The sequence below is a fragment of the Podarcis bocagei genome (assembly GCF_964188305.1).
Source record: "Podarcis bocagei genome assembly, chromosome: 2".
In the NCBI taxonomy this organism is placed as follows: Eukaryota; Metazoa; Chordata; class Lepidosauria; order Squamata; family Lacertidae; genus Podarcis; species Podarcis bocagei.
The window spans coordinates 101,877,922-101,898,044 of record NC_138126.1 but is presented as its reverse complement, the minus strand read 5'-3'; the positions used below and the strand labels follow the sequence as shown (position 1 = coordinate 101,898,044).

Below are 20,123 nucleotides of genomic sequence, written 5' to 3'. Positions count from 1 at the left end.
GCAACAAGGAAGCGCTTCTATGCTGCACTTCAGCACTGGAGCATTGGGACGTGCACCCACAGGAAGACAGAGCGTGCCTTGCTAGCCCAGCATCCTGTTTCAGCCCATGTTTTTGGGAAGCCCACAAGCAAGGCATGAAGTCATCAGCTGTTGTTTGTCTCACCCCAGTAGTTGCTGCCCAGAGGTACACTGCCTCTGATCAAGGAGGTTCCATTTAGCTATCGTGGCTTACAGCCGTCACTAGATCTGTCCTCCATGAATTTAACACCAGATGGTCTAACGGCTGAGAGTGCCTTAGGAGACCTAATTGAAAGAATGCTTCCTTCTTGCCTCCAAATGCCAAAATAAAATAAAATTATTCTTAACATGGTTTGGCTGAGCAACTAATTAAATGGAAAGGAGCAGAGGTGAGAAATTGTGTTGTCACCAGTTACACATAATAGGTGCAGTGTGTGTGATACCAGTGCAATCTCAATACACACCCTCCTATCTACAGAAGATAGGAGCCTTTGTACTGTGTGTTTCCCGGAAGAAAAATAATGTACTTTGCTCAGGAATTGCAACTTCCTTATCACAAAACATGGTTGAACAATCTACTACAATACAAGTGGGAAACACACACAAATGGCATTCACATGCACACACCCAGACAGCACAATAAGTTGTTCTTTCCAGGAAGGTAACATCTTAAACACTGGGGGGAAGCCTCAGATAAAATCATTCATTATATTTAGCACAGCTTTATCCTACGCCTTAAAGGCAAAATTAGATTTTTCTTGCATGTTTTTAATCCTCCATTAAGCTTGGGGCAGTGTACACGGTTCTCTAAATTACTCACCCTATATTTTATTCTTACAACAACCTTGTGAGGTAGGCCAGAGTAAGAATGGATACTTAGCCCTATGGTCACTCGGTGAACTGCATGTCTGAATGACAATTTGAACCTGTGTTTCCTTAGCCCTAATCTGACGCTCTAAACTTTACACTACATGTATTTGGGATGTATTTGGAAAGGGCTGGAATCTACAAGAGTCCAAGCGCAAGATGGAAGACCTTGTTCTGCCAGTCAGCTCACAATAACATCTGTCAAGAAAGCCAGACAAAGTGTGCAAAGTACTTCTTGTTCCTCTGGTCCTAGGTTTACTCCAGAGAAAGTGGAAAAGCCATCACCTACCCTATCCCTATACTAATTTAGGGCACATCCAGACTGTCACTATTTGGGGGTGGGATTCAATCTCACACTGGCAGATTCAGGTTGCCCAATTACGTTCTGTGATTCTCTTCGTCTAGCGGTTTTTTCGTCTTGCGAAGCAAGCCCATTGACGGATTAGCGGATTAGCGCTATTAGCACTATTAGCGGCTTTTAGCGGCTTATCTGCTGATCGGATCAGCTGATAAGCTGCTTAGCGGCTTAGAAAAAGGGGGAGGAAAGGGGAAAAAACCAGCAGGAACTCGCAAGACATTGTCGTCTTGCGAAGCAAGCCCATAGGAAATTTGTTTTGCGAAGCACCTCCAAAACGGAAAACTCTTTCGTCTAGCGAGTTTTCCGTCTTGCGAGGCATTTGTCTTGCGGGGCACCACTGTATAGCTGATAGAGAAATCATGCACAGAAACCTGCTTCCCCAAAAGATCAGACCTTTTGCGATAAGGATCATGAAGAATAACACGTGCTTTGATGCAACATCATCTAACTTCCTCACAAACAAATCAGATTGAATGCTCGTTAACTAGCCTGCATCATCTAATCAGCCTGCAATCAAATCAGGACGAATGCTCAATAAATAGGTTGTTGCCCGGAAAGACTTGTACTGTAATGAATGTGAGGACAGGCCCTAGAAAGCCTCTGCACCTTCGCAAGGGTCTGTGTGGCTTTGGTCTCGTTCTGATTGGTTTAGGAGGAAGAGATGTGGGTTGAGTTCCTGATGGGCACCCTTCTCTCCTGTTGCAAAGTGGGAGCAGGACCTCAGGCACCCTTGCTTACTCCCAAAAGCTTTTAATGAGTGCATTGGAGACACTTAGGCTGTGTACACACCAGACCTGTAAAGCACATAACTTTCCCCATAAGAATCCTGGGAAATGCAGCTTTACCCCTCGCAAAGCTACAATTTCCAGCACCCTTAACAAACTACAATTTCCACAATTCAGCAGGGGAAGTCATGAACTTTAAATGTATGGTGTGAACTTTAAATGTATGGTGGTTTGGAACCATAGGCGCCGACTCCATGGGGCTTGAGGGGGCTCGAGCCCCCTCAAAATTTTTTTTGGGGGGGCTCAGCCCCCCCAATAATCTCGGGCGGGCGCCCTTCCAGGAGAGCGCCGCTGCCGTCCCCCGCCTCCTCCTCACCTGCTCCTTCGCCAGCCAGCCAGCCGCGCGCCCTAATCGGAGGCACTGCCGGAAATCCCGCGAGAACAGGGGAATCCTGACTGGCCACACCTCCCAGCCAGCCAATCGGCTGGCTGGGGGCGTGGCTTGCCCTATTTAGGGCCGGAGCCACTTTATTTGCATATTCATGAGCTTATTTATTATTCATGAGCTTTCCTGGGCCCCCCCAATATTTTTTCTAAGTCCGCGTCCCTGTTTGGAACAGCTGGAAAGTGGTGAGTGAGACTGGACTGTCTGCTGCTGCCAGCATACCCTGTACCCTGTCCTGCCCCCCATATCAGACCCTCCAAGGGTCCCTATTTTCCAGGGACAGTCCTGGACTTACAGAAGCTGTCCTGGTTTCCAATTTGATCCCAGAATGTCCTGCTTTCCCTTAGGACTTCTCTATTTTCATTGGAGAAATGTTGGAGGGTATGGAGTTGTGCAACCCCCAAGCCAAGAAGATAAGTGCAACCTTTATTAGGCATCTGAAGGCAGCCCTGTATAGGGAAGTTTTTAGATGTTTAATGTTTTATTATGTTTTTATTTATGTTTGAAGCAGCCCAGAGTGGCTGGGGCAACCCAGTAAGATGGGTGGGGTATAAATAATAGTAACAACAATATTGACTGGGATGTCCCTATTTTCACTGGAGAAATATTGGCGGGTATGCCATATCCCACCTTGTATTGGAGCCTGTAATCTATGCAGTTTACTGCCTTACTGGTCACCCCCTGCCTTTTTAAGCCTCCCCTCCCTCTCCCTCCCCTTTCACTGCCACTCACCCAGGTGCTAGCACGCCTTTTCTCCCCAGGCCCTTCTCTTTGCCTTGCCCAACCAACATTTACAGGCTGGTGAAGTTACCAGGAAAGAAGGTACAAGTAGGGCGGGATAAGTTTGTGGTTCAGCAGTGCTGACTGTGTTCCCAAGCCTGGGCCCAGTAACGGGAAGTGGCTATTCTCAGTGACAGTAAATCAGATCGGCAAGATTAGAGGCCTCTTGCTGCCTAATCATGAGCCACTTGGGCAGGAGGACAACTTACTGGAACTGGGAGGAAATAAAAGCAATAAATAAAGCATGACTGTTAACATCTGGCCCTTGCCACGGGGTGAGATGTAGCTGTAGGATGGGTTGTTTATGGTTCATTCACTGACTTTATAGGGCTCCCATGGTACAAGGGGGGCAAAAGAGCAGGAGCAGCAAGGAGTGATTCTTTGTGCCAAAGTGTGTGCTTTTCAAGGGTGCAGGCAGACACAGAAGAGTACCCGATGTACACATATGTGGTTGTATGTTAATAACATTGACCCACCCCAGGGAGGTCTTACCGTACAGACAGGCAAGCCAAGGCACTGGGCAGAGCAGGTAAATAAGAGGGGCAGCGTTGATTCTGTGGGAAGAGCTGATCTACACCATTTGCATTGTGTTGATCTTGTCCCGGTTCCAAACGGCCTATAGATCTCAAGAACAAGGCATCATGCGGCAACCACAAAGAGGAGGAGGTTTATGGAGCTCATAAAACACGTTTTATGCAGTTACGCTGGGAGTTGGGGTCAGCTCTGCCGTGAAGGCTTGTCACTACAAGCGAGATTGGACCAATCTTCCCAGCAACAGAGTTCATATCTCTGACTTCCTTCCTGGTAGCGGCTGGGGAAGCATTTTAAACATGTACGTACACACACATTTTTTTCGCAAAATGGGCCAAACTAGCTTCTCATCCAGCGATGAGGCAAGCCTGTGGATACTTTTCCAATAACCATTTGGCAGACTACCCGCTGGCAGTGTCTCAGCCATGGCCAGGAGAAGGCCATAGCCAGGAATATGAGGAGGAGACTGGAATAATACCCCAGTATCACAGAAAGCAGAGTAATTAAACTTCAGTGACATGCATAGCCTCACCTCATCTCCAGTTGAAACAAAGCCCATGCAATTGTTCAGCCATTTACTCTGTGGAGTTGCAGGCAGCCCATTCTCTCCCTGTCTTATCCAGCCATGGCCACATACCCCATCGACAGTGCAACTTTACATCAGCTTTGACCCTGGTACAAGAAATTTCCCTCCTACTGACTTCAATGGGTTTTAAAGTAATTATTGAAACCTGTGCAATATTTTATCAGGTTTGAAGGTTTGAAGTCCTGCTGTGCATAATGCGAATGTGTGATGGGGCAGGTGAACAATATTATGATTCTATCTCTGGCTACAAAGATACAGATTCTATCTCTGCCCAACTGTGAGGCACCCAGGCAGAAATGAAAAGAAAGAACAATGCAAGGAGACTGCGATTCTTGTTCGTTTTAAAATGCGGGGCACGGGTCCCCTCAAGTCCGGGGTCATTGATGCAATAAGGGTTTTATGGCCGTTTGGGCAGGCTGTTTAAAAATTATGAACACTCACCATAATCCGTGCCTCAGATGAATGCTTTGTCCCATTGGTGGCATGATTTCTGACTTGATGGGATTTGGGGAAGTTAGGGGTGGGGTGGGGAGATGCCTCTGCAAAAACAATGCGAATTCAAAAAAGTCCATTATTGATTTTCAGTGCCACCCTACGCATGCCTAGCTGGAAGTAAACGCTACTGGGTTCAATTAGATTATTAGACATACTCCCAGCCAGGTTGACCGCAGCCTGTCAGGAGTCTAAACAGGAGCGCAACTGCTGGCGGAGCGGTGCCTGCGTGCCTTTTTGGTAACATTTCTTCTTTTAAATCCCCAGACTTGCCACTGGGGGCGGGGAGGCGACAAAGTTTCATTGCCTCTGCTGAGCCAGACGCCCAAAAGCAGGTGGTGGAGGAAGGAAACATGCGTACGCTGTTACTATAGAGATAAGGGGCATGGACGGACTACAACACCCAGCGTGCCTGAGGAGGCAGATACTTCCGGAAACCTGCCATTGGCTCCAATCTGAAGACGTCACCTGTATGCGGATGACGCTACTCAGCCTGGCCAGAACCGCCAATGAGCGCTCAGGGAAGAGGGAGGGGGCATGTTGCTCCTCCTGCGCGAGGGAAAGTTGAATGACCGGTGCCTTAAATGTAGTGGCCCTGCGATAGCTCATTTGGGAGAGCATAAGACTCTTAATCTCAGGGTCATGAGTTCGAGCATCATGTCAAGCAAAAGATTCCTGCATTGCACGGGTGTTGGACCAGAGGATCCTTGTGGTCCCTTCCAACTCTACAAATCTATGATTTTAGACACAACCAGACTTTCGTATTGGATCCCTGCTTGTATAAATAATCATTTAAACATTTCCATTGTTTCTGAATTAAAATTCTAGACTAACCTTGTGAAGAATACAGAGAACATAAAGATTTGATTGATTATGAAAGAATCTAAGGAAGGGAAATGATTGAACAGATGTAAATGCGAGTAAGACAACTAAGACGTGTGGTGAATGCGGTGGAAGTCTTTTATAATATTTTAACTAAGATTTATATACTGTATTGCAGTATTTGAAGCAAGAATTTGGTAATATTCCAGGTTATGAAAAGTATTTTTTCTCTTTTTTGGGTCTTTTTTTCTATATATATATTTATTTTTCCTTTCCTTTCTTTTTCTTTTTATTAGTTTTCATTTTGGAAAACATGTATATAAGTGTGTTTATAGTGTTATGTGTTGTTCTTTGATGTTCTTTGTTTAATTTCTATTCATAGGCGCCGACTCCATGGGGCTTGAGGGGGCCCGAGCCCCCTCAATAATTCGTTTGGGGGGGCTCAGCCCCCCCAATAATCTCGAGCGCGGCGAGATAATCTCGAGGCTCTGCCTGTTGACGCTTGGCGCGTCCGCGGCTTTTATAGGGCACCGGCGCGGCGGGGGGCGCCGGGCCGGGGGAGGGGGGCGGCCGGCCTGTCTCCTTGGCAACCCCATTGAGCAGCGCCGGCTCCCCCGGGAGGACCATCCCCCCGCGCCACCGATCGCCAACACCGCCGACGCTGTGGCTGCCCGAGCCCGAGCCTGAGCCTGAGCCCGACCCGGAGCCCGAGCCCGAGCCCGAGCCAGAGCCCGCCAGTCAGTCAGGAAGGAAGGAGAAATGGGGAGGGAGACGAGGGAGGAAAATTGCGCGAAGGGTGAAGAAAGGAGAAGGGCGAACGAGACGAGCTTCCAACCCAAAAAAGGGCTGGAAGACTGGGAGGATGAAGGATCGGGAAAGAAAGCGACGCCTTCCCCGCCCGCGACGTCGCCCGCTTGTCATTGGCAGCGCAGCGGGCGCCCAGAGGGGCTGGGCACCGGCGCAGGGCCGCTCCGCAGCCGCGGAGGACAGCTGCGCGGCTAGCAAGGTGCGCCGCGTAGAGCGCGGCCCTTGTGTGGCCCGGTGGCCAGGCAAGCTCGGGCGGGGACCCCCATGCGAATCTAAGACGAGAGAAGAGGGCAGAGCAAAGGGGGTCCCTTCCCCAACCTCCGGCTCTGAGACTTCCCTGCGCCCCAGAAAAGCGAAAGGATTTTCTCTCTCTTTTTTTTTTTATAAATATTTTATTAAGTTTTCAAATACAAAGTTAGAAACATACACTGAAGAAAAAAGTAAAAGAACAAGAAAAAGAAGAAAAGAAAACCAACCATTCAACACATTTTTTATATAACTAACTGGACTTCCTCGCATCTCCCTTACCCTGCATTCTTTATAATAAAGATATCAGCAAATTATTACCTTGTTTCGTACCTTATTTTGTACTTTTCAAATACTATACCTCTAAATTTAACATACTTTTCATCAGTTACTTATATCTTAAATTAAACATAGTATTACCTTAGATTTTGACCTTTTCTTACTTAAAATATAATTTCCTGTTTCCCAAATCTAATTGCTGAAGCTATAGTTTCCGAATCGTGTAAATTTTTAACATTCATACAACTTATATTGTTTTTGTAAATAGTCCTTAAATTTTTTCCAGTCCTCTTCCGTTGTTTCTTCTCCCAAATCTCGGATTCTGCCAGTCATTTCAGCCAGTTCCATGTAGTCCATCATTTGCGTCTGCCACTCTTCCAGTGTGGGCAAATCTTGTGTCTTCCAATATTTTGCGATAAGTATTCTTGCTGCTGTAGTTGCATACATAAAGAAAGTTCTATCCTTCTTTAACACTTTCTGGCCAACAATGCCCAAGAGGAAGGCCTCTGGTTTCTTGGGAAAGGTATACTTAAATACCTTTTTTAACTCATTATAGATCATTTCCCAGAAGGCCTTCACTTTTGGACAAGTCCACCAGAGGTGAAAGAATGTCCCTTCAGCCTCCTTACATTTCCAACATTTATTATCAGACAGGTGATATATTTTTGCAAGCTTGACTGGGGTCATGTACCACCTATAAATCATTTTCATAATATTTTCCATCAAGGCATTACATGCCGTGAATTTCATTCCGGTGGTCCATAACCTTTCCCAGTCCTCAAACATGATGTTATACCCAAGATCCTGAGCCCATTTTATCATGGCTGATTTGACTGTCTCATCTTGAGTGATTTTCTCTTCAACCTGCCCTCCATCCTCTTGCGGAAAACTCTTTGCCTGCCCTGCCCGTATCTCGTTTTTGCTTTTTAATTCCACACACGCACCCTTCGGACTTCGTGGCAATCGGGCGCGCGGGTGCGTTTCCTAAGAGAGTGAGGACCCCCGCCTCCTCCCCACCTGCTCCCTCACCAGCCAGCCAGCCAGCCAGCCGCACGCCCTAGCCGGAGAGCCCCGGCCGTCCCCGTCGCGCAATCGGCTGGATCTCCCTTCAGCAGGCCGTGCTCACAACTCGGCCCAGGGACCCGCAGCAGCGGATCTCCAGCCCAGCTGAAGAATCCGGCAACAAGCCCCCTCCTCCCCAATCGCTCCGCCGAAATACGCTCCAAAACCCCCCAGATAGGCCGCCGGCCGCCAAGTCTTGTGGCGCCCTGAGCGAGGGTCTCTCCCCAACACCGCCACCTCGAACTGCGTTCTCCCGGCTACCCGAGCAAACCAGCGGCAGGACCCCGGTATGGGCCCCCCCAATATTTTTTATAAGTCGGCGCCCCTGTTTCTATTTTGGGGAAAATAATAAAAATTAATTAAAATTATGATTCTATGTGGGGGAGAGGGAGAGAAGGGTGCCCGCTCGCTGCCACTTTCCTGATGGCGTCGTCGAGGGGAGGAAAGGGTTGGGTTGGCTGGTGGGCGGGAGAGGAGGCGCAGGACTCATCCTTTCCCCCCACCTCAACTGGAACTGTCCGTCCTATAGCTTCTCACAAATGCAGTTTCTCTCCTCCCGCACACGCTACCATGCCATTTCTAAACCGGACTATAACTCCCACCGGGACTGTAACTCCCCAAACGCCGCGCGAACGGGGCAGAGAAAGATCCCGGCGCACTTGCTGTATTCTGCACAGGGACTACAACTCCCAAAACTCTGTGGGAACAGGGCAGAGAGAAATCCCAGCGCCCGAAGCATGCTGGGAGTTGTAGTCTGGCTCCTTAGGGGAAGAGCGTGAAGCTTTGGACTCTGCCCAGTTTGTGCTGGGCGGAAGAAGCGGCGATGTCGCTGGTGCCGGCGCTGCAGACCGGGGGAGAAATGGCCAGGCGCGGAGGTCGTGCCCTCCTCGGCAAGGAGCTCCATGCCCGCATCTGCTCCTGCTGGGCTCCCGCTACTCCGCCTGCCGCCAGCCACGGCGGGGAAGCCTGTGCACCGAGCAGCTGCAAGGCTGGTTGCCCTGGGTTCAGCAGCGACTCCTGCCAGCCCGTTGGCTGGTGCACGCAGCCAGGGGCTATTCTGTCTCGGTTTTCTCGCAGGCGGTGGGGCGTGGGCACCACCCTGGTGCCCTCTGGGCACGGTTACCGCTGCCAGATATCTAAAGCCTGCATGCATCAACTCAGACCGTGCCAGGGACTTGGTGCTTGCCTGGCCCTCCCACGCTGTTGGTTCCAGGGTGTTGACACCTTTCTGAGCCAAAAGGGCCCGTGTAAGACCTTTTGCAGTAGCTTAGCCCACCCAAGCTCTACTCGCCAGTCGCTTAGTGCCAGCCTCAGGTCACCTTGGCTTATGAAGATCCTGTTAAGGACATACAGCCAGTCAGTCACTGGGCAACATTGTGCCAGTCTACCTTGGTGGCACACCAAGCAGCCGTCTTCTTCCCTTGTCCCTGCTCCAAGAGTGGGCAAGCATAGTTACCATGCCAGTCGCCCAGCAGGGACTGAGTGCCACGTGGTGGATCTGCGCAGTGACACTGTGACTCAGCCGAGCCCCAAGATGAGGCAAGCCATGGCCCAGGCAGAGGTGGGGGATGATGACTACGGGGAGGACCCCACGGTCAATGGTGAGTCTGGGTGAAAAGGGGCATCCCTGGGGCGGTAAGGCTCTGCAAAGGGTTCCATGCTGCCACAGGCTAGGGTGCAACTGTGCCTAATGCTTTGGAGCAAGGCTGCTCGTTTTCAAGACCCAGCTGTGAAAGCAATGGCACTGTGAACATCAGATATTTAGTTTTGTTATTTGTTCTTCTTATTAAATTGGCATACTGCCCTTCATGGGACGCGGGTGGCGCTGTGGCTTAAACCACAGAGCCTAGGACTTGCCGATCAGAAGGTCGGCGGTTCGAATCCCCGCAACGGGGTGCTCAGTCCCTTCTCCTGCCAACCTAGCAGTTTGAAAGCACATCAACGTGCAAGTAGATAAATAGGTACCGCTCTGGTGGGAAGGTAAACGGCGTTTCCGTGCACTGCTCTGGTTCGCCAGAAGCGGCTTAGTCATGCTGGTCACATGACCTGGAAGCTGTATGCCAGCTCCCTCAGCCAATAAATCAAGATGAGCGCCACAACACCAGTCGGTCACGACTGGACCTAATGGTCAGGGGTCCCTTTACCTTTACACTGCCCTTCATCCAAAGATGACAAGGCGATTCACAACATAAAAATACAATACCTTCCAGGAAAAACGTTGCATTTGGAGGGGAGCAGATGGAAAGGGCCGCCCTGAATATTTTATGGAAAGACAGGCTCTACACCTGGATTTTGTTTATTGTCATATAATATATAGTTTCCTGTGGCTTTAAGGGCCAGTGTTGGCTGCTGGGTGTCTATCTCCATGAAGAATTAATCTAAGCTCCATGGGTGATTTTAACGTGCCTAGTCTGCAAATGCTTGTGCCATAATAAAATCGTTAGCCTTTGAAGTGTCACAAGTCATTTTGCTGTTGTTTTTAAGAGACTACCGCTCTGGAAATTGCCCCAAACTTGTCTGAAAGGAGCTTGTTCATGGGAATAATATTCAGTCCACTTACGTTTTGCTTATGTTACTGGCTGAAATATTTGGGGAATGTATGTAAAATAATGGGACGCGGGTGGCGCTGTGGGTAAAAACCTCAGCGCCTAGGACTTGCCGATCACATGGTCGGCAGTTCGAATCCCCGCGGCGGGGTGTGCTCCCATTGCTCGGTCCCAGCACCTGCCAACCTAGCAGTTCGAAAGCACCCCCGGGTGCAAGTAGATAAATAGGGACCGCTTGCGGGAAGGTAAACGGCCTTTCCGTGTGCTGCGCTGGTGCCGGCTCGCCAGAACAGCTTCGTCACGCTGTCCACGTGACCTGGAAGTGTCTGCGGACAGCACTGGCTCCCGGCCTATAGAGTGAGATGAGCACACAACCCCAGAGTCGGTCACGACTGGCCTGTACGGGCAGGGGTACCTTTACCTTTATGTAAAATAAACCCATTGCCAAAACGTGATGCTGATCATTATATATATATATTGTAAAAGCCAAGAGAGGCTTCAGCAACCTGGAGTAGGAGGTGTTAAAATTCAAATATCCTGATTCTGTCAACAGGCTCACAGTTGTGAACTTCTGACATCCCACCCACACACCCTATGCACTATCTGAAACTTGAGGGTGGCTTCTTCTTGTCCTTGTGTTCTTATTTCCCTCTTCAGAACTGCAGAGAGTAGTGGCTGATCTCCTTGGAATGGAAGGGGCTCTGTTTGTTCCCACAGCCACCATGGCGAACCTCATTGCTGGTAAGTCTTATAAGAAGCAATCGGAGCTGGTTTCCCTTGCAGCCCCTCGTACCACCTTCCATCCTGTTCTGGGAGGTCCCCCAACTCTTTGGAGTTGATTGGGTGGGAGCGGTGCCGTGGTGACCCCCTCTTCTCCCATTGGCAGATGCCTGCACTGGATCAGAGCCCTTTTTTACACCAGGCATATAAATACATATGTGCTCTGCCTATAACTTTAATGCCCTCTGTTTTATTATTATGTAATTAAACCACAGAGCCTAGGACTTGCCGATCAGAAGGTCGGCGGTTCGAATCCCTGCGACGGGCTGAGCTCCCGTTGCTCAGTCCAGCTCCTGCCCACCTAGCAGTTCAAAAGCATGAAGTGCAAGTAGATAAATAGGTACCACTCCAGCAGGAAGGTAAACAGCGTTTCCATGCGCTGCTCTGGTTCGCCAGAAGTGGCTTAGTCATGCTGGCCACATGACCCGGAAGCTGTACGCCGGCTCCCTCAGCCAATAAAGCGAGATGAGCACCGCAACCCCAGAGTCGGTCATGACTGGACCTAATGGTCAGGGGTCCTTTTACCTTTACCTAAGTCTCCTTGTAAGGGCTATGCCCTAAGACTCAGTCATAAAAAACCCCCACAAATAGCCCCACCTACCCCTGAATGAAGCAATCAGGAGAGAGAGTTTCATTTTGTTCTAGTTCTGTTTTTTTATTTCAGTTATTATTTATAAAATCAGTGGCAGGGACTTTGTGGCCCTCTAAATGTTGCAAGACTCCCAGTGTGGCATAACAGAGTATAGGACTATGACCTGGGAGACCAGGGTTAAAATCCTCACTCAGTCATGAATCTCCCTGGGTGGCCTTGGGCCAGTCACCTTCTCTTAGCCTAACCTACCTCACATGGTTGCTGTTAGGATGAAATAGGGAGGAGAACAACGTACACCACCTTGAGGCCTGTGGGTCAGGGATGATGGGAGTTGTAGTTCAACACCTTCTGGAGGGCCACAGGGTTACCAGCATTGATGGCAGTACAGCGCCATCAGTGTACAAGAAAAATATACACCCTCAACCGTCTGCCTAAGAGGCTTTCTCTAGCCTTAGAATTACTAGGCAAAACATTTTTGACTGTGAGATGAGAGCTCCTAACGGCTGCACTCTTAAAAGGTGCTGGAGAGATTGGAATAAACGTTACTGGCTGCTTCAGCTCAGGGATCTCCTAGCAATGATGAAAACAGGCAGCCTGGTTAGCTCAGTTGGTTAGAGCATGGTGCTGATAGTTGCTAAGGTTGCAGGTTCGAGCCCCATATGGGACAGCTGCATATTCCTGAATTGCAGTGGGTTGGACCTGAGGGTCCCTTCCAACTCTTTTGGTTGTTAGTCGTGTCCGACTCTTTGTGACCCCATGGACTAGAGCACGCCAGGCACTCCTGTCTTCCACTGCCTCCCGCAGTTTGGTCAAACTCATGCTGGTAGCTTCGAGAACACTGTCCAACCATCTCGTCCTCTGTCGTCCCCTTCTCCTTGTGCCCTCCATCTTTCCCAACATCAGGGTCTTTTCCAGGGAGTCTTCTCTTCTCATGAGGTGGCCAAAGTATTGGAGCCTCATCTTCAGGATCTGTCCTTCCAGTGAGCACTCAGGACTGATTTCCTTCAGAATGGATCGGTTTGATCTTCTTGCAGCCCATGGGACTCTCAAGAGTCTCCTCCAGCACCATAATTCAAAAGCATCAATTCTTCAGCGATCAACCTTCTTTATGGTCCAGCTCTCACTTCCATACATCACTACTGGGAAAACCATAGCTTTTACGATAGGGACCTTTGTTGGCAAGGTGATGTCTCTGCTTTTTAAGATGCTGTCTAGGTTTGTCATTGCTTTTCTCCCAAGCAGGCGTCTTTTAATTTCGTGACTGCTGTCACCATCTGCAGTGATCATGGAGCCCAAGAAAGTAAAACTCTACATTATATATTTGTGGAGAGGATAACTATGACAGATTCATCCTCATTTTCTCTTGCCATCTGACTCTTAGTTCATTGTTTCCCCTGTTCCCACTGTAGACCCCCCAGTTCTCACCCTTGTCCTCTCTTACCATAGTCATGTGCCACTGTCGCCAGCGAGGGGCGCAGCTCATGCTTGGGAGGGAATCCCACATCCATGTGTTTGAGCACGGAGGGATTGCACAGGTAAGTGATGCTGGGAGGGGACCCTGAAGCACCGGCCATCACCTAAACCCACTGTGCCTCTTTCTACCCATATTCCATCTCAAAAACGAGGAACCAGAGAAATGGCAAAGGTCATGTACTTACAGCTGCCAAGGCAAATGTGGTCACAGTCTCGCAAAGGGGCCACGGGGATGCAGCTGTCCAAGGCTTTACTCAAACCTTGGCCAGAGGAGTGAGAAGCCTGGTGATGTGCTTCCCTCTAGTGGCCTTTAGCACAAGCTGCCTCCTCTTCTCCTTGGATAGTAACAGTTCCCGACTTCATGCACAAGTGTCTCTGTGCTCAGCTCAAAAGAACATTGTGTGAAGATTGTTCCATTACTAAAGGACCAAATAGGAAATTGTCTTCCCCTTTCGTTCTAATGATTTGCCTTGCTACCTCCTATGATGTTTTGTTTTTTTTAGCTGACCCCCCCAGAATGCTTGCATGTTATGCCTGCAAATACCTTCTCAGAACAGTCTTTTCCACTAAGCTTTTGAAACGAACTCACTGATCCACTGTTGAGAATTGGAGATTATAAGCACCCAGTATCTTATTCTTAGAGCCCTGGATTTTCTCTGCTGGTAATTTAGAAGGAGCTGGAACCCTGGGCACAGGAGATTAAGCTAGGTGATGTTGATTCCTTCTAGGTATGGGATATTTATTGACTCCTCATGCCTCGCCCCCCACCGATAGATACTTTAGTGATTTGTCCCTTTGTTATACTTTGCAACGCTTCCATTGCTGCAATGCCAGTGCATGGGTTTTGAATTCAATTGATCCAACCAAGGGATTTCCCCCTTGTGAGTAGAAAGCTATTTGCGGTCCTTGCATGAATCAGTATTTACAGGAAGCTGCCTTGTGGATTCTAACACTTTATGCATTATCAGCAGGTTGCCCCATTTTCTGTTCTTCCATATGCTTAGCACGGATTGCTGTGTGTCTCTGGCACTCAGATCCTGAATCAGTGGTCCCAATGACCGCAGCAGGACTTAAATATATTTAATGCATTTTAGAACCTAGACACAAGACTAACATGCTATGACTTCTGCCTTTAGATATGAGCACAACACAAAAATTGCAAAGCAACATTTTGGGTTGAGGTTGCTTGCACCTCCAAAACTACTACTTCTGTGTATTAATCCATTTAAATAATCCCAAGCTTCAGTCCTCCTAACTTTCCAAAACACTTATTGGCAGCACTTGCCTCTGCCTCCTATCAGCTCCCCCCATAAGTCTCCTGCCCACCTAGGCAGCCGAAACACAACCTCTCTGCCTTACAGTGCAAGGCTAGGCTTGTTTGCTCTGAATTAAGCCCCGCCTTGTTCAATGGGGATATAATTGCAGCTTTCGTTTTGCTTGATTAGGAAGCATCAGGATTTTTCTTGACCAAAGAACCTTCTCAAAGGTTCTGAAGTGTCTGTTCCCTACTGTGATAAGAATTTTAAGGTCTTAGATATATAATAAATGTTTATAAATGTACCAGCCAAGCATGTACATAGATCAGCACAGGAAGACCGACCTGAAACCATTTTTGATTCCTAAACTGACCAAATGTTTTGTCTGCAAGGTCAAAGGAAAATGGAAAAGCCTCCCCATTGACTTTTCCTTCACAAATCCTGTCTTAAGGGTATGTCTGTGTTTGAATAGGGTGAGCCTGTGACCTGGCTCAGGAACTAAGTATTTATCATTACAAAAGACTGGCCAGGCTCCCCAGGGTATCCAATCAAGTGAGCATTAACAGGTAACCTGTCAGATGAGATAAACAACGCACTCAGATTTCTGCTGTAGACCACCTTTTCTGTGATGTATGTATGATGTATGGAGGGGTGGTCTTGAGCTCCAGCGTAGGGAATTGAAAATGCCTATATAAGGGGAGGCACACTTTTGTTCTGGGTTCCTCCTCCTTTCCTGCATGTGAGGGGAGCACCCTGTTGCAACAGATCAATAAAGATCAAGCTTACTAGCTTCTTTGCATCTCAATATTCTCTGGTTGGCCTCTGTTATTTTCTCCTATCAATAAGGAACCTATGTAAGGACTCTGTATAGGCTCTTGGATACCCCATAAGGGAAAAGGGCGGATTTTTGTTTACAACACTACAAGACCAGATGGCTTCACTATCACAAACAGCCAGGGGCCGTGGCTCATTCGGAGAGGTTGCATATGTGCTTGTGCCTTTCCATAAAGAACTTGGTTTTCAACCAAACTGGGTACCACATATTCACATTCGCCATAAACAGCATCGGAGTTGATGTTAAAGCTTTTATCGGCATGAGGCATTTACCATGTACAGGCTTCGCCTGAGGCCACCCACCCACTTTGTTCTCACCCAGGTGGCGGGAGTCCATTCAGAGGCATTACAGGACCTGCCCAACGGGACCATCAATCTGGATGAACTGGAGCAGAAGATCCATCGGGCCCACCAGAGCCAGTACCACCCCCGCCCTGAGCTCATTTGCCTCGAGAACACGCACAGCTCAGCCGGAGGAAGGGTGCTGCCCCTTAAGTACCTGCAAGAGGTGAGTACCATGAGTCATTCATCCAGACTCAACCCAACAGACTGGGAGAGCCTGGATAGCTCAGCAGGTTAGAGCATGGTGCTGATGATGCCAAGATTGCAGGTTCAGTCCCCGTATAGGACAGCTGTGTATTCCTGCATTGCAGGGGGCTGGAGACGGGACGATCCTCAGTGTCCCTTTCAACCCTACGATTCTCTGACTCTTTCAGAAAATTCTTTTTTTTTTATCTTCTTTTTATTCATTTTCTATTACCAAACAACAACAAAAAAAGAGGAAAAATAACAAACACATACCAAAGACAAAAGAAAACATCAACCATATCAGAAACACCTTAACCAACCAAAAAACAAACATTACAACAAATAGCAGTTGACTTCCCTCCATCTCAGTCTTGGGTTATGTGAATATTAAATCCAATCTGCAGTTTTTCATTATATAACATCTGCGCATCGCAAGAATTATATTACGCCTACTGTGATTTTTATATCTCTAGAATTTGTTTCTGTATATGTTATAAATTTAGACCATTCGTCAATAAACTTTCTACCTTTTTGCTGTCTAATGTTCTGCGTCATTTTTGCTAAATCCATATACTCAAATAATTTAATTTGCCAATCTTTAACAGTCGGGATATTTGGGGTTTTCCAATTTTGTGCTAATAGAATCCTGGCAGCTACAGTTGCATATTAAAACATTACGTAATCTTCTTTCTTAATCTCCTCTCCGATCATTCCCAGAAGGAAGGCTTCAGGCTTTTTGACTCTTTCAGAAAATTCAATAGTCTTTTCGTTGTGGTGGGTATTGTGAGCAATAGCTGCTGTGGTAGCAGTAATAACATTTTATTCATTCAAGTACTTTCAGCGTTTGTATTTATTTATCAATATTTTTAATAGTTGTGTTTATTTATACAATAAACAAAACTTTTTTTAAAAAAAAGTTGCAGTGTATCTCGACTCCACCCAAAATGCATGCATGTGTAGTGGAGGGTGGAGGGTTTCCCCACCCCCACCCCCACTTTTCACCTTAATCCACACTTCCAGGATGCTTACTGTTGGCTTCCCCACCCTTATCTCATTTCCTTCTCCCACTCCTACTGTCACCCTTAAGTTGGCACATCTACATTTGGTAAAGCCCTGGAAATCCATAGGTCCTTGTCAGGCCATTTTGGGAGGTTTTGGTCATACCTCTATACTTAGGGAGGGTATCTCTAGATATGTATCGACCCTATTTTAGCGGGGGCGGGGGGGCTCCTTGCTTTAAAAAAGCTCTTTGCAACTGCCAGGCACTGCACCACCCAAGTTTGTTATTAAAGGAAGTGATGATGATAAAAGAAGACCCCCAACTTAGCACCCCTTGGCTGGGCTGCCTGATACCAACAGTAACCCCAGATTGTCTTTTAGTTTTCTTGCAGAGCAGGGGCCCTGATCTCATGAGGCCCCTAGAGCTGCACATAAAGTGGAACCTGCAATGCCCCTAAGAAAGGCCACCAGCTCTGGGACGTCTTCCCCTCTGCCTGTCGCAAGCCTTAAAGTCAGGCTTCCAGATGCTTTGAGACTACAATTCCCATCATCCCTGACCACTGGTCCTGCTAGCTAGGGATGATGGGGGTTGTAGGCCAAAAAAAACACCTGAAGGACCGAGGTTGAGAAAGCCCGCTTTAAGTTGTTGGCTGAGCTCCATTCTCTACACAGGTGCACCAGGTAGCCCAGCGATACGGGCTGCGGATTCACATGGATGGCGCCAGGGTGCTTAACGCTGCCGTGGCCTTGGGAGTGCCGCCGGCTCATATCTCGCAGCACTGCAACTCTATCTCCCTGTGCCTCTCGAAGGTAGGTGGTTTCTGCTGTGGCTCTGAACAGGGTGGATTTCGGGGAAGAGTGCAAGCGCAGTACCTGCGAGGCTCACCTAACCGTGGGGACTTAGGAAGCTGAGCCAGACCGCTGTTCCATCCAGCTCAGTATTGCCTACGCGGACTGGCAGCGGCTCCCCAGGATTCCCAAAAGGGGCCCCTCCCAGCCTTACCTGGGGACTGAGCCTGAGACCATCCACCTGCAAAGCAGAACTGCAATCCTTCCCTGGCAACGTGTTTGAAACCTCTGCGATCCGTCCTTGGATTTGCAGCAGAAATCAGCAGGATTCAAACAAAGATAGATAGAGGCTAGTGGAAGGGGCTGTGCAAGAGCTTCTCCACGCAGAGTCCCCAGATGGGGGGCCGAGAGGTTTGGGATTCTCCATAGCCTCCACACTGGCTAACCCCATCTTTTCTCTTTTCGATGACACAGGGTGTGGGAGCACCAGCCGGGGCACTTCTGGCTGGAAGCGGAGAGCTGATCGCCGAAGCCTGGCGCGTGCGGAAGCTCCTTGGGGGTGGGATGCGCCAGGCAGGGGTCCTGGCAGCTGCTGGCCTGGTTGGATTGAGCCGTGTGGAGGAGACGCTGAAGAGGGATCATCACAATGCCAGACACTTCGCCCAAGGTGCCTGTTCTGTGAGGCTGAAGGAGGGATTGATAATGACTAACCTCTGCTGGGGGGACGCGGGTGGCGCTGTGGATTAAACCACAGAGCCTAGGACTTGCCAATCAGAAGGTCGGTGGTTCAAATCCCCGCAACGGAGTGAGCTCCCGTTGCTTGGTCCCTGTTCCTGCCAACCTAGCAATTCGAAAGCACGTCAAGGTGCAAGTAGATAAATAGGTACCGCTCCGGCGGGAAGGTAAACGGTGTTTCCGTGTGCTGCTCTGGTTCGCCAGAAGCAGCTTAGTCATGCTGGCCACATGTCTGCGGACAAACGCCGGCTCCCTCGGCCTATAGAGCGAGATGAGCGCTGCAACCCCAGAGTCGTCCGCCACCGGGCCTAAAGGTCAGGAGTACCTTTACCCTCTGCTGGGCGATCGAGGCTCACCACCCCTTCGCTGACACAGGGTGCCCCCTTGAGCCAAGGCTCTGAGGGTAGATTTCTCCAGCTCCTCCTATGCTGGGGTCAGCTTTCAGTTCAGATTTCAGCAGGCCAGCCCTCCCTGTTAGTGGGTGAGGATCTCTCCCAATTCCCTATCCACCCACCCATTTATCCTGTCGTTTGATAACTTATCCCCGCTCGCCATTTTAAACCCCAAAGTGTTTTCCCTTTACAGGTGCCTTTGCCCTGGGCTCCCCTCTCTGCTCCGTAAACCCCGCCACTGTGGAGACCAACATCGTCATGGCAACCATCTCGGCTCCCGGGCTGACCCCAGCCAAGCTGTGTGAGCTGATGGAGGCCGTGAGTGAGGAGGAGGTGGCCGCCACAGGCCAAGCCGTCAGCGTGAGGCTTTTCCCGTGGGGCGAGCGTCGCCTGCGCGCCGTCTGGCACTGCGATGTCTCCCTCCGAGACACGCAGCTGGCTGAGGGCAAGTGGCGCTTTGTCCTGGGCAGGTGGGAGCAGCAAAGCGCCGGTGTACCCTGAAGCCAGTCTGGCGGGCCAGAAGCCAAGTTGGCACGCAGGATGTCAGTCTGAAACAAGCCAGGGCGTGCCAAGAAGGCAAGCCTGTGATTGGTCAGCCCTGGCCTAGCTAAAGACGTGGTCCACATGGCTCCAGCCCTATATGGCTCTACAGAGGAGAGAAGCAGGCTTCAGCTTCCCAAGCCACCTGCTATGGGGGAACAGCAGTGGGAGAGCCTGCCCGTTTCCAGGAGCGGCTCTGGCAGCCAACAGATTCTGTTGCCAGACCAAAGGAGCTGCATCACTTCATGGCCTTGCAGGAAACGGTCCCAACATGGCTTCCACACACCCACCCCACAGCCTTCCTGCATCCTGAGGGAATGGAGAGGGAGCTTTGTTTCCCAGGGATGCTCTGCTCCTGTCCTGTTCAGGCTAAGGGATACCTGCCAGCTACGACCTATAGCTTTAAGAAAAGGAGCCTGAGCTGGCTTTTTTATTTTTCCTCCTCCCTCCCATTCCCTTTTACCTTGTGCGCCACGTCTTTTTGATTATAACCCGGAGGGCAAGGGCTGCCTTACGACTGATTTCTGTAAGCTGCTCTGGGAGCATTTTTCCAGCTGTAGGAGAAGGGTAGAAATCCTTTGACTAAATAAATGGCACCTCTTCCTACCGGAGCCCTTTTTAATACAAGAGGCCCCAGATGC

At 49.2% G+C, this 20,123-nt stretch overlaps 1 protein-coding gene and 1 long non-coding RNA gene across 5 annotated transcripts in view; one reads left to right on the top strand and one right to left on the bottom strand.

Moving 5' to 3' along the window:
* The window catches only part of LOC308582075, a 65,623-nt gene extending 60,442 nt beyond the window's left edge, over positions 1 to 5,181 (bottom strand). For all 4 annotated transcript variants that reach the window (XR_014005471.1, XR_014005472.1, XR_014005473.1 and 1 more), the window contains exons 1-2: positions 4,752 to 5,181; positions 3,686 to 3,809 (exon numbers count right to left, since the gene is read on the bottom strand). This is a non-coding gene — a long non-coding RNA (uncharacterized lncRNA). The remainder of the gene's footprint in view (positions 1 to 3,685; positions 3,810 to 4,751) is intronic.
* A 3,373-nt stretch (positions 5,182 to 8,554) lies between these two features.
* LOC308582046 (uncharacterized protein) lies at positions 8,555 to 20,088 on the top strand. The gene is made up of 7 exons (XM_081184863.1): positions 8,555 to 9,619; positions 11,222 to 11,305; positions 13,383 to 13,471; positions 15,822 to 16,007; positions 17,699 to 17,836; positions 18,290 to 18,482; positions 19,136 to 20,088. The coding sequence occupies exons 1-7, from the start codon at positions 8,842 to 8,844 to the stop codon at positions 19,441 to 19,443; spliced, it is 1,776 nt and encodes a 591-aa protein (XP_081040989.1). The 5' UTR covers positions 8,555 to 8,841; the 3' UTR covers positions 19,444 to 20,088.
* The last annotated feature ends 35 nt before the right edge of the window (positions 20,089 to 20,123 follow it).

Bases quoted from the DNA above. Each gene is read 5' to 3' on its own strand.
- LOC308582046 (XM_081184863.1), top strand. From the start codon at position 8,842: ATGTCGCTGGTGCCGGCGCTGCAGACCGGGGGAGAAATGGCCAGGCGC. The intron at 9,620-11,221 runs GTGAGTCTGGGT...TTCCCTCTTCAG, and splicing joins GGAGGACCCCACGGTCAATG to AACTGCAGAGAGTAGTGGCT. The intron at 11,306-13,382 runs GTAAGTCTTATA...CTCTTACCATAG, and splicing joins CATGGCGAACCTCATTGCTG to TCATGTGCCACTGTCGCCAG.